General features: G+C 48.7%; 2 protein-coding genes and 1 non-coding gene across 3 annotated transcripts; all 3 read right to left on the bottom strand.

Annotated features, from left to right (window-relative positions):
- Positions 1 to 2,487: 2,487 nt before the first annotated feature.
- On the bottom strand, positions 2,488 to 3,210 carry YALI1_F13793g (uncharacterized protein; the record flags this gene model as incomplete). The annotated part of the gene is made up of 1 exon (XM_505238.3): positions 2,488 to 3,210. One exon carries the CDS (start codon positions 3,208 to 3,210, stop codon positions 2,488 to 2,490), a length of 723 nt encoding a protein of 240 aa, XP_505238.3.
- A 6,122-nt stretch (positions 3,211 to 9,332) lies between these two features.
- On the bottom strand, positions 9,333 to 10,565 carry YALI1_F13719g (uncharacterized protein; the record flags this gene model as incomplete). The annotated part of the gene is made up of 1 exon (XM_505237.3): positions 9,333 to 10,565. The coding sequence occupies one exon, from the start codon at positions 10,563 to 10,565 to the stop codon at positions 9,333 to 9,335; it is 1,233 nt and encodes a 410-aa protein (XP_505237.1).
- Positions 10,566 to 11,176: 611 nt separating this feature from the next.
- Positions 11,177 to 11,619, bottom strand: YALI1_F13709r. The gene has a single exon (XR_011031487.1). It is a non-coding gene; the product is annotated as a YALI1_F13709p (small nuclear RNA).
- Positions 11,620 to 13,330: the final 1,711 nt, after the last annotated feature.

Raw genomic sequence — 13,330 nt, 5'->3', positions numbered from 1 at the left:
CGACGTAGCCAGTTGACGAGAACCACAAGTGATGAGAGCCACAAAGTAGCTAGATTATTGTGTTGCCGATGTCATCTTGGATGGCAAAGTCCGCTTCTAGGATCGTCACTTGACTGTTGCCCTGACTAGTGACTGTTGTCCTGACTGCTAGCCATTTGGTCAAAGGTCAGCATCGGTAGATACTGTAGTTTTAGACTAGGCTGAGATCATGGAACTGAATAATGGAGCTCATTTGAAGGTGCTGGGCTCAATCTAAGACGGTGTCCAAGTTCTGAGGTGGACGGTTGCGGCAGATGGGGAATCGTGAATATACGTTGGACAAGTACCACCGTAGAACGTTTGCTGGTGGAGAGAACCCCGTCTAAACCATTGGCACATATTTCAATCTGTCCCCTGAGCCTTCTGTTTGTTACCTCACAGATGTCTGTGTCTTCTCTTACTTGCCCAAAACATTTCTCGTATAGTATCCGCCAATGGCACCACTGCACAAAAGAAATGTTGGCGGAGAATCCGCCAGACAACAGGTCAGACAACAGGCCATATATTGGCCGGAAAAGAGACTGGGAAAAAACCTGGGTATAAGAATCGGAAAATCACACCAGATCAGCCAGGTACCCGGCATATAACAAGTTGCAAACCTGTATCTCTTCAAACAAGCTCAGATACCCGGTATCAAATGAATTGCATAACCTTTGTACCCTCGTGAGAGTTAGCTCAGAGGCAGCAGCAATGCCGTTTGGTGATCTGAATCAGACGGAAGTTTTGGGTGCATTGTCGGGGATTTCAAAGGCGAGGTAGGATTGAGCTCTGACTTTCTAGCACCACGTACGGTTGCTACGACGATCTTCGGGGTCCGATCTGCAGACGACGGAGTCTGATCGGAGATATCGGCTGGCCGATGCTTCGGAGAGTGTCGGCGTCAGAGGGTGTCTGGATCTGGCTGGTGTCTCTTTACGTCGACCCATTCTCATCACTTGAATACAACTAGTGCACTTGACAGAGCAGCTTGTACTGATCCACCCTCACTTTCGTGGCTTAACTAAACCTGCTCGGGGGTCTGCAGTTGTAGACCACTTGAGATATCCAGACATGTTCATGTTCATGGGATAGCCAGTCGAGAGTGACGCGGCTGGAGCGTCCAGTTGGAGCTCAAACGTACTATAAATGCGACACCTTAGTTCTCACTAGCACAGGTAGAGACCCTTTATTGCATCGCAGGAGTGTTGTCTGTCCGAGGTGCTGTGCTGTGGGGGCGAGCCCATTCCCATTATGGTGTCTGTGTCGCCGCCATGGAAGACACCGGTGGACCCATCCACTCATAGACCCGTCCGCTGCACTCAAGCTTGCCCATCCCTCGGCCCCACACGCCCGCCGAATTGGAGACAGAACATGATTGCGTCCGCCGCTTTGGTTGCGTGGGTTTGAGAGGACAATGTGAGTGTGGCGGAGGGGTCCATGAAAGGCGTTGGTCTGTGGTATCGTTGCGCGATTCGAAGTCAGCTTTGCTAGGGATGTGTCGTTGGTTCTGTGTCTGTTGGTATCACTGTCATCTGAGAGTAGGTGGTTCTGTATCATCCGAGAGTAGGTGGTTCTGTATCATCCGAGAGTAGGTAGTTCTGTGTCTGTGTCTGTTGGTATCGAGATGAATGGGAATCCCCACTGTGTTGTTAGTACTTGCTAGATCAAACTGCTGGAGGCAAAGAGCCCAGCGGCTCAGTCTGCTCGACGGATGTGATGAGGAAGAGGAAGAGTTGGTATGTGCGTGTCGACTGTAAAAAGGCCCCGCCAGCCGAACGAGGTAAGGTGGTCGGGAGAGAAACTAAGGTGGAGTGTGGAGTTGACCGCATCATGACCACTGCACACAACTGTCACTGGAAGAGATGACAACTGTCACCACAAAGTCACCAAAGCAGTCACCGCAAAGTCACCAGTCGCCACAGCCTCCAGTCACCACAGCCTCCAGTCACCACAGCTCCAGCAACATTCAACAAAATACCCCCAGTGAGAAAGACAAGACCAGATGTGCAGAACATACGACTACTACAACTATAGACACTGGTCCAAAGTGGATACTGGAAACCCAGACTCAGAGTTGGCGAGCCATCAAGTACTTGTTGGTACGAGGGCTATTGGACTTCGTACGAGGGCTATTTGGACTATCCTGTACGCACTTCTCTGTGAAATCCTGATGCAATAAATATTAAATAATCGACGTCTATATGTCTGTTAGGCTCGAAAGCGAGGGGTTTTGTGGTTGTGGGGACACGGGTATTGGGGTATTTGGGGTGTTGTGGAGAGGTTCGACCGATGAAGAGGTCTAAGCCGTTGAGGATCGCTGAGATGGGGAGGTCAGTGGGAGGTCAGTGGGAGGTCAGTGGATCGCTGAGATGGGGAGGTCAGTGTGCAAGTCAAAGAGGTCCTGCGGTGGCTTCACGGACGTTCAGCAACCGACATCAGCAACGAGCGTAGATGATTCGCTGCGCTCATCTACTCCCTCATCTTATCAATCATCTCCCGAACATCATGCAGGTCCAACGGGCCACCCTTCAATCCAGCGATTCGCGCCCGCTCCAGCAGCTCCAACTGCTGTCTCAGCTGGCACAGCTGCTGGTATGAGTACCGCTTCTGGTCTCGGCGCACGGTTCGACCTCGGTTGTCCTGCTCAATCTCGTCACACAGACTCTCAAACACCCGCGGCTCGTAGCTGTACGACGTGTACGGATACTTGGACGTCACGGGCTGCGCCATTTTGGCCGCCTGCAGCTGCTGCTGCTCCTCCTCCTCGGCGTCGGCTTCTGCCTCGGCCTCCACTTCCACCTCACATTCAAACTGGGTCTCAAAAGTGTCGTCGCTATCCTCCGTCTCGACCACTTGATGATGATGGTGGCTCTTGCTCAACTCCAGATCGCTCAGAGACTTGCCGAGACTCGAGCTGTGCATGGAAGGAGTGATGGTGCCATAGGCGGTGATGTAGTCGGGTGAAACGGTGCTATGGGACGAAAAAACGGATGACGATAACGGACTGTCCATCTGGGAAGACTCACAGGACGACACGGAGAAGTCCGTGGCCACCGACGAAGATGAGCACGCCGTGCTGGTGTTTTTGTACCCCAGAGAAACCGTCTGGGATGTCGACGAGCACGACATGGAGCTGTCACACTTTTTCATACAGCTCTTCATCGGCTTTTTCGAAGGGTTGGGGCTGAACATGTTGAAAATGTCGGGGGGATATGATGCGGAGATCAAATTTCCATAGATGATGGGGGTGGTGCAAAGTCGCCAACAACGGGCTTTGGTTTTTTTTATCTTGGTGATTTATCACTTGGGCTTCCTGGGCTCCACCTCCCTTCCTATATTAAGTACCCCCAAACTAGGTTCACCAATCTCCTCGACCTATCATATTTATTTTCCGGCATTAACTTTATTTGAGTTTGAAATCACAAAGTTGAGGAGAGAGAATCCTAAACTTAAATTGAAATCTTAATTCTGAGTTAGCCGACCATCTTTTAGGGTGCCGAAAAAAAAAAACTACTGATAGGAGACTGCACAGAACGAGGGCAGAAATGGGTGAAATAACGGTATTGAAAACCCCCCAGGTAGCCCCGGGTGATAAAAATGATATTCTGTGTTGTCTTTTTTGAATTTCCCTTTTTTACCCGAGTTTTTATGCCCATTTTTTCGCCCAACCGCCTCTTATCTCCACAAGTGCCGTATATACCACCTCTCTCCTGCGGCCTGGTACGGCGCCAAGACACGCAGCCGGTGGGCGTGGAGACGGGTTTTCGGGCCGGCGTGCACGTGGGTATTTGTGAAAAAAATGCCCCGTTAGAGAAATCTATTTTTTAACGACCCCGTAATTTTCCCGTTTTTTTCCGTTTTTTCGAATTAAATATGAAATGTCTGCGAAAATCGCGGAAAATACCCCGAAATTCCCAATGCTGTTGTTTTGCATCCTGCACCCTCGGAACCAAACACATCCGCTCTGCCGCCCACCATGACGTCACTATAGACACATTCCAGGCACTGGTCTGTCGTTGAGAACCACGGGGATTTTGGGGGGGTTTTTTGACGGAATTATTTTGAATCATTTGGGGCTGAGCAGGGAAAAAAACAGCGTCGAAAAATTGCGTCGAAAAACCCGTGAAAAATCCAATCGATCAGTTCAACGGCCGATCGACTTGCACATACTGTAATTCAGAGCTTTTTAGCCACCAAAAAAAAACTTGTTTCACAACGTGCCATAGAGTTGCAGCGTCGTAGGTGGTGTTTATCCGGAGTGCCGGCGTGGGGGTGCAAAAACGAAATGGAAAATATATATAAAAAGGGTATAGTTACAAGTATACAGAGAATATGTCGGAGAGAATTTCCGTGTTTTTTTCGTCTTTCTGAGATTAATATTACGCCAGTTGTGGTCGACGCAAGATGGCAGCAAGTAGTCAGAAAATGGTCGGAAAATGGTTGAAAAAAGTCAAAAATAAAAATATAAAAAAGAGATATAAAAAGGTAAATAATGTGATATAAAATGGTCAAAATAGTTTATAAAAATGGTCAAAAAATGCACAAATTTGTAATATGAAGTGAACTTGTCGTCTACCTCATTTTAATCTTTTTATTTATTCTTTTCCGTTATTTTCCAGTGAACATTTCTGCCAAGATTTTTCCATGTCTGTGAAATGTTTGTTTTTTATAATTTTTTTTGGTTTATAATTTTTTCCATTTTGTGAAGCACACGACTTATAGTTACCACGCCAAGTAATACCCAAGTGAGACGTGCTACATGCGGAAACCCGGCACGGAGCCATAAGACTACGGTCTCAGACTCAGTATAGCACGGACAATACGGACTGTACTCATGACATGGTGGGTGGGTGTGGTGCCCGTGACATTGGGCGTTGTGGTGACCACTTAACCAAGGTCGTGCCCATGACATGGCCAATGACGCGGAATTACACCGCCCTTGTCACACTTGCTTGCTCCATCTTCAGGCATTCAGTGGAATTTCCGTTTCACGAGATGCAGAGTGAGGAGACGGAGCAAGCGGGGAAGCCACAAGTGTACGGAGATGTTAGGCTGGGGAGTGCAGCGGCTGGGCGTCACCACATTTCAAGAGTGAGGGGTCACGTGGATGGTGTGTTGGTGTGGCGGCTGATGTGGCGGCGGCACGACATGGTCGGTGTGACGGCACGACATTGTCAGTGTGACGGCACGACATGGCCGGTGTGATGGGCACGACATGGCCGATGTGATGGCACAACGTGGCTGACGTGATGGCGCAACACGACGCCGATGTGATGGCACCACACTGGTCTTGTTGCAACATGGCCCGGATAATAGCAGGCCGCTATCCACGGCTTTGTGTGGGGTTTGACAGCTACGGAGCTATTGTGGTTACATGTCCGTCACCCTGCGGCGTTCGAGGGATAGTTTTCCCGCTCCCAACGGTATCTGTTGAGTCGTGTGCACTAATTTCCCCGCAACCCCACAGCGGCTATGGATTGTATCTGTGGGGAATAAATTTGGCTTTGAAAAAGAATTTAGCGAAATAGACAGGAATTGAAAGATTTACATTTTGGAGAAAATGGAGAAAATGGAGAAAATGGAGAAAATTGGAGAAAATGAAATAAGTTGGAAAAATTGGAAAAAATTACAAAAATCATAAAATTGACAAAAAAAGTACAGAAAATATAAAAAGACCCCCAACGTCATGAACCACTATTTTCTACCCCCATATTCCATTCAACACCCCCATCACCTCCAGAAATCACTGCATGGCAATTATTCAAATTACGTCATTTGTGGAGAACATATTATATGCACTAGACTGCAGTGCATGCAGGCCCCCGAAACGGTAGGTTCAGGCGGTGGTCTATTTCCGAGCAAAGTTTATTTGGGTTAGGCTTGGCACCCGTTGTGATTGGTTTATCTGATGAAAAGGGAAAGCGGCGAAATAAATGTGGGAAATTTAATAAAAATTTGAGGGTGATAGTGAGGGTATATTTGGGGCGAGCAGATTTTCCTGTCTTTTTTAGGTCAATTTCTGGCTTACTAGCTTGATTATTCGTTGTTCTAGGGACTCTGTTGTGCTCTGTCGTATTGTAATTATTTTTTAGTTTTTATTTCTTTGTTTTATTTTTGGTTTATTTTTTATGTTGAAAACTTTTCACGGCCCAGACCACGTAGCAGTTAGAGTGCCAACTACAGGCCAAGTAATAAGACGAATTTGGGGGGTTTTGGTTGGTGGAATTATTGACGTAAAATAATAAAATTGAAAGATATAAAATAAATTGAAAATGAAAAATAAATTGAAAAATAAAAAATAAAACAGAGCGGAAGAACGGAAGTGAACTGAATAATTGCGCGGCTAGACTTCGGGTCGATGAAATACAATGAGGGACCGAGTCGATACAGAGTGGACCAATTCGATGTACATACTGATCATCAATACTGAATCAATACTTGTACCGTACCGAACTCCGCCATCCACAGGTCTGATTTGGCCGGTTTTCCAATTTCTGGACCAAAGCTGGACCAAAGCTGGACCAAAGCTGGACCAAAACTGGGCTGACTTTGGTTTCTTTGCAGCTCTATCCAACTCGCTAATATAATCTTTTCCATCTGATCGCCGAAACAGTGTCGATCGCTGCAATCAAAAAAATCAGTCGGAAGATCGGAAGATCGGAAGATCGGACAGAGTGAAATAGACGAGTGGCGTAGACCAAGTACGGGGCGGTACGAGAATTGTACTTGGAGCGGCCAGTTGGAAAGAAGTCACCGAGTCGAAGCGAGTTGAACTGAATTGTACAGTCAGAACTGATGTGCTATATCAACAAATGACAGAAGTTGGTGTACTCGTACGGTACTGAGAATGAACAACGAATCAGTCATTTTATCATATTTGAACAAGTACCACAAGGCAATCGTACCTGGAGTCACACTTGGTCTCTCCTGCATCGTTGTCTCTGCCCGGTGGGTCCGTCTACCCCAAAGTACTTGTGCCTCGGCTCGACGATCTTCAGAGAACTGAGACATGGTCGGGTGGTTATTGACATACAAAGATAATAAGTCGATAAGACACCGTCCAGAGGTTCATTGTTGCTCGGGATGTCCGGAGCCCAGTGCTAGAGGAGACAATGAACTGGCAAGGAGTTCAAACCAGCCATTTTCAGTAGTTCAGCCAATGCCAGTAGTTCAGCCAGTGAGAATAAATCTGATATAACAAACAATAACGACTTGGAATGACTTGCTAGTGTTCCACTTGCTAGTGTTCACTGGCTAAGCACAACCCATTGACCATGGACAAGCTCTCCGATCAGCTGAAAGAGCCCTTTTCTTGGAAAAAGCCCTTCTCTTGGCGACCGTATCGTCGCGGTCAAGTCTTTGCGGATGATCGACGGCAGTTTCACTCGGAAGCAAGCTCGGAAGGTGCTGGCCTGCGTCTGTCTCGTTGACTCGCAGTCGCACATCCAAGAGCAGTTTTGGCTGCACGAGTGAGCACTGGCTGCCGTCTAGATCCGATTGGACGACTGAGATGAGCGCAATAATCTAGTCCATGTGGAGAGGGAACCACCTCTGAGAACATTTCCGAGTTTCGATTCGACGTGAACGAGGGCTGGACCAGAAGAACGGAGTGTAAGTAGCTGTATCGTATTGTATTGTACTCGAACCAGTACTAATACACCCAGAATAAGTTCCATATCCTGCTCAATCTCTCCAGTATGACACGATACTCGGTGGAGAGATTCAGCGACGGAGTTCAGTAACGACGGTACGCCATTGACGGTTGGCCATTGCCATCTTAAGACAGCTGGATCGCGTGTCTTGAGCAAGTGATGGTGATGTGTGATCTGTAGAGATCATAATTGATGTAGAACGGAAATGTAGAGCCGTGACGTGATTCCACTCGACAGACTCGACAGACTCGACTCAACAGGCGTGCTCATGGCCTCATACCATCAAGTCAAGATTAATTCACGTTCAATGACTGTCATATCTCCTCTAGATTTATCCACTCAGAGCCCAGCGAGTCAGTTGGTGACTGACAGCGATTGGCAGAGCAGAAGTGGACCATGATCACAGATGATGATTGGAGGTAGCTAGAACCACTGCTTGAGTACTGCTTGAGAACTGTTGATGGCAACCTGAATCCCAACCACTGCTTCGCACAAAGTCATTCATCCCGGATTCGGGAGCCGTTCCAGCAACAGCCTGGTTATCGAAGTGGATAGTTGAAAACCGAGTCCCACAACCGATCTGCGACGTCTGGAGGTACTACACCGAGTACTGTACTGGAGTGAGAACCGAAAAGAACTATGAAGGTGCCTCGTGAAGCCCTTGACCTCCCGATCCCCCCCCTCCCTTCCGTCCCATTCATCCTTCTCAAGAGTGGAACAAGCCCTGGCCCAGTGGTAACACCCAAAATAGTTACGAGTACCGAAATGGCCCTCAGCCCGCTTCCACGGGGGTTTCTGGAAGGTGATAGTCTAGTGTGTACCAGCAAGCAACCTGTTTTCGGATGCCGAGTTGATGAAACACTCCCGTAGACTGCCTCGGTCTCAATATGCGACTCATTGTCGTCTCATCGCGGGATTATCCTGGAGCCTCATCTCCATGGCAGTCTTGCCCTCTCGACCGAGGCAGAAGCGGAGGTACAGTACATACTGTTCACCAGAGGATGTGTTCGGAGACATCACAATGTCACTGGTACAGCACTCGTATGAGGAACAACAGACAAGTTCTGCAGCTTCTTCTATCCTGGTGACATGGTTCAGGTCTAGTCTGTATGTGAGGAGCCTTCAATGGTCCTAAACGCCATGTCCAAGAGTCCAAGAGTCCAAGGTCCAAGAGAGGGAACCGGGCTTTCGTTCGTGACATGTCTGAAGAGAAACTGGAATGACTGAATCTCAAACTGCTGGTTGGAGAGTCCGACCACTTCTCTACACTCCTGAAACCGCAACCAGAGGCTACCTATCCCACAGACTGTAGTCAAGAAGAGCCTGGCGATTCTCGTGCACTACTTGTGGCAATGGAGTCGCGTTTTCCATAGTCTGTTTCACCAGGTGGATTGTTCCATCTCCGGCAACTGTCTACAAGATGGGGTCGGCGTTAATAGCACTCCTTCCATTTGCTCTATATACCTATCCTTCCAGTGCTACCCTGTAACATGTCACGTCTGCCATTGAGCCGGTCTGCCGTTAGACGGGTCCTTTGCATGAGCAGATCCAGTGTCGTTCGAATATCGCTTCCTCTGTGGAGATATCGCTTTCCTCTGTGGAGATATCGCTCTCCTCTGTCGAGTCTCTGTCGAGTCTCTGCCGAGACACCGCTCGCTCCACCTAAATCATCTCCTTCTGAGCCTTGTCCTTGCTCCACGTCTTCAGCCACTGCTCCCGCTTCTCCTTAGGCACGCAATGCAGAGTGATGACATTGTCAATGAGCGGCACCTTTGGCTTGGGCGCAGACAGCACGCTCTCAAACGACACCTTCTTTCCAATCTTGACCAGACCTCCAGACTCAGTCTGCACAAACACCTCGAGGTTCTTGACGTCGTACTGGGCCACGTGGTCGCCGGAGAACCACATGGGCGGATGCTCAAACACGGTGTTGAGCGCCTGGCCCGGAGTGGAGCCGATATCGACCTCGGCCAGAAAGTCTGACTGAAGATCACAGGGATACAGCAGCAACACAGGCACAAGAAGAGTGGAGGTGGGGTCCAGAGGGTCCTCGAGATGGATGGAAACGCCGTCAGGCAGAGCAGGAGGCGCCTTGGTGGTGATTTGCAGGATCTTTCGCACCTTGATGGCGAGCTCCAGATTCTTCTCTGTAGCCTCGGCAATCTCCTTTCGTGCGAGCTCTCGCTTTTCCCGAGCAATGTTGTCGGCCAGCTTCTTTTTGGCGGCAGTTTCAATGTTTTTCATGGCATCATTGAACACCTCGCAAGACTTTGCGTAGTCGCACAGCTCGAGGGCTTCCTGGGCCCGCCCGACCGCCAAAAATGCCGTGCACGACCGGAAAATGGCCTTCTGGTTCTTGGGATCCAGAATCAGCGCCGCCTTGCAGTCGTTGATGCATCGTCGGTAGTTGCGGAGCTCCAGATTGCACGCCGCCTTGTTGATGTAGCAGGCGGTGTCAATGGCCACCACTCCACACTTGACCTCCAGCGCCTTGTCGTAGAACTGCAGCGCGTCGCCGTACCGCTTCTCCTTGTACGCTTCGTTGCCCTGGTTCTTGAAGTTGGTGGCCACCTCGTCGGGCTCGCCTTCGTACGCCAGAGCCTTGAGAGCCTCCAGGTGGTCGTTGGCTCCGCCGTCCTCGCCGCTCTCGTCGAGCTCCCGCATGAAAAACGGCACCTTGTTCATGTTCTTGAGAAACTCGTCGGTCGTCGCCGTCGAGTACTCGGATAATTGCGGCGGCAGTTTGGGGTCATTGGGTCCTGGGGCGTACCGGTGGGTGTCCCATCCTGCGGGCGGGCGGCTTTCCCGCGTGCTTTCGACCGCCGGAGGTGTGGCTGTGGGCGACCCCGGGGCGTCGTCAATGATTTCTTCAATCTGGGAGCTTTTGGGGGGCATTTTGGCACCGTGTTGGTTGAGATCAGAATTCCTACACAATTTTTACAAGATATGCATGTTTGAATCTTATCGCATGGGAGAATCCAGAATCGGCTGGTAGAAAGTAAAAAGGGGTTTGGGTTTTGTTCAGAATTCGACGGAAAATAAAATATATAAATAGAAATATTAAATAAAAAATGAAAGAAATAAAAATATAAATGAAATAAATGGAATAAATGAAATAAGAAATGAAATAAATGGAATAAGAATGAAATAAAAATGAAAAAAAATAAAATAAAAATAAAAATAAAAATAAAAAATAAAATAAAATAAAAATGAAATAAAAATTGTAATAAAAAAAATGAAATAAATGAAATAAAAAAAAAACTTTTTTTAAAAATATAAAAAAAAAATAAATATAAAAAAAATGAGTATAATATATATATAGTACAGGAGGAGTGCTCGTTTTTGCTTCGGCCATTCAGAGCATTTAGGTTACTACTCATATCCCCTCATTACTCCAAAAGCTCAAGTTGCGAAAATAAATAAAAAAGTAAAAAATAAAAAATAAAAAATAAAAAAAAATCAATAAACATCCGCAGTGCCACCAAAAGTTCTAATAAAAATACCCGTCAACGTCTAAAATTAATACAACCGTCATCATTCACTATTGATATACAACCGTAAACATTCCCTCCGTAGGAATTCCTTGGTACCCACGACCAAGTCGCCAGCAACAATGAAGTCCCTAAAAAGAGAACGAATCCACCAAGAGTAAGTCGCACTTGTCTCCATAAGAAGAAGTTTCCAAAAACTAGAAAAACAACTTGTAGAGACGACACCCGGATGGCTCTGGTAAAAGGCAAGAGCCATGTACGTCGATGTCGACCTCCGTTGTTGGGGAGGTAGAAATCACGGGTGGTGCACCCGCCTATATAGTGGTTGTCGGTAGGGTAACTGGGTGAAAAAGGTTAATCGGGTAGGGTAAATTTGGGAGGTGTGAAAATTTTAAAAAGACATTACCCGGCCGTCGGGTCGTCGACGCTTTTGTTTGGCAGTCTGTTTGTGTGCGATTCCCAAAGAGGCAACCGCCAAACAGGAGGTTGTGGGTTAGGGTTGAGGATGGGTGAAACAAGCGAAAAACGGCGGAGGTTCGGTTGGGCGGTGAAGGCAACAGTTCCAGTCCGAGTATGCCAACAGTTCCAGTCCGAGTATGCCAACAGTGCCAGTTCGAGTATGTATCGTGTCGCCCGTTGTCTCTCGCCGCTCGCTGCTCGCCGCTCCCTCAGGGGTCCCTGACAGGCTTCTGATCGACACGACCCCTGGACACACAATGAGCGCGAATCTTGGGTCCAGCATGCAGAGTTTGCAGTGAACATGTGTCGCGGATACATGATACATCTGGCGTTGCAGCACATGTAGGATACTTGTGGAGCTGGGTTGAGGAATGTGGGCCAGCAGAGGCGTTTTTGGGAGGGAGTTGGACGCGTCCATCATGTACTTGTGGATTGTCTCTGGCTGCTTTAGCTGCAGGGTCGCTTCAGAATGTTCTTCACAAGTGGAGGGAGACACGTGCCGATCGCCATCAGAGTTGGGGAGTAGGTGGAGTTTGAGGGGTGATTGCGAGGGAGGTCGATGTAGGATAGATCTTTCTGGGCTGATCTCGTAGCCGTCCTCTCGTAGCCGTCCTCTCGTAGCCGTCCTCTCGTAGCCGTCCTCTCGTAGCCGTCCTCTCGTAGCCGTCCTCTCCTTCACCTCATCTCCTTCACCCCCTTCACAGCTTTAGGTTGGATTTGCACAGAGATTGTCTCGAAGATGAACCCTCGTACTTGCACTCGTCTTGTACATACGATTCGAGCCCCTTGGACAATCTTTGGTGTGGCTGGATCCGGAGAAGGAGTATCGTAGTCCCGTCCGGTGCGAGACTAGGGCATCATGGGGAGGTTTGATCCGGTTGACACGCGAGGGTACGAGCTTGGCGCAACTCGGCCGGTGCTCTCACTCTCCCGTCACTCAACGCGCCGTCACATTGAACGCTTCACCACCACTTGATGAACTCTCACTAATCTACCAACTCAGGAGATAGGGGAACCTCTTTTAGCGCTTGTTTTAGCGCCCGTTTTTAGGTTGGTGAAAAAAAAAAAACACCAGAAAAAAAGAATCGCAGACGCGTCCTTTTAGCCGCGGTTAGAAGCGGATAGCAGCAGCTAACAACGGCATCGGCGCTGACTGGGTACCGGCGCGGGACCCCGGCAGGGTCACGTGAGACGGGGCGACGTTTGCGCGCTCGTGCACCGGCTGGGCAGACGCGTGTTACGTGTGGCGGGATGCACAAAAAAGCGCAAAGGCAAGCTGCCAAGGTTCACAAAAGGCGGCGGACAAAGCCAGGCACAGAAGCCAAATGGGAACAAGCAAACAAGTGTCTCAATGTGGAAATCCTGCCTACTTGTAGTGTTTGAATCTCGATATTATCAGGTTGGCACACGGCAGACATTGTGGAGCGTTGGCACACGGCGAGCACGGCGAGCACGACGAACACGGACCAAGCACAGACGGATATCTGGCGCACAGATCGAACACAGACGGAAACACACTCTTACGCTCATTCACACTCTTACGCTCATTCATTCACACTCTTGGGCTCACAGTCACTGACACACTTTCGACAAGACCAAACCCCTGGAATCGTGAACTAGCTCGTTGGCATCGACAATCCCGTTGACCACCCACCACTCTCATTAACACATTCTTTCACTGGTTCACGGGTTCACTATTCACCCACTGAT

The sequence above is a fragment of the Yarrowia lipolytica genome, chromosome 1F (genome assembly GCF_001761485.1).
Source record: "Yarrowia lipolytica chromosome 1F, complete sequence".
Lineage (NCBI taxonomy): Eukaryota > Fungi > Ascomycota > Dipodascomycetes > Dipodascales > Yarrowia > Yarrowia lipolytica.
Note: the sequence above shows the minus strand (reverse complement) of the source record. Positions and strands in the feature narration are given on the sequence as shown.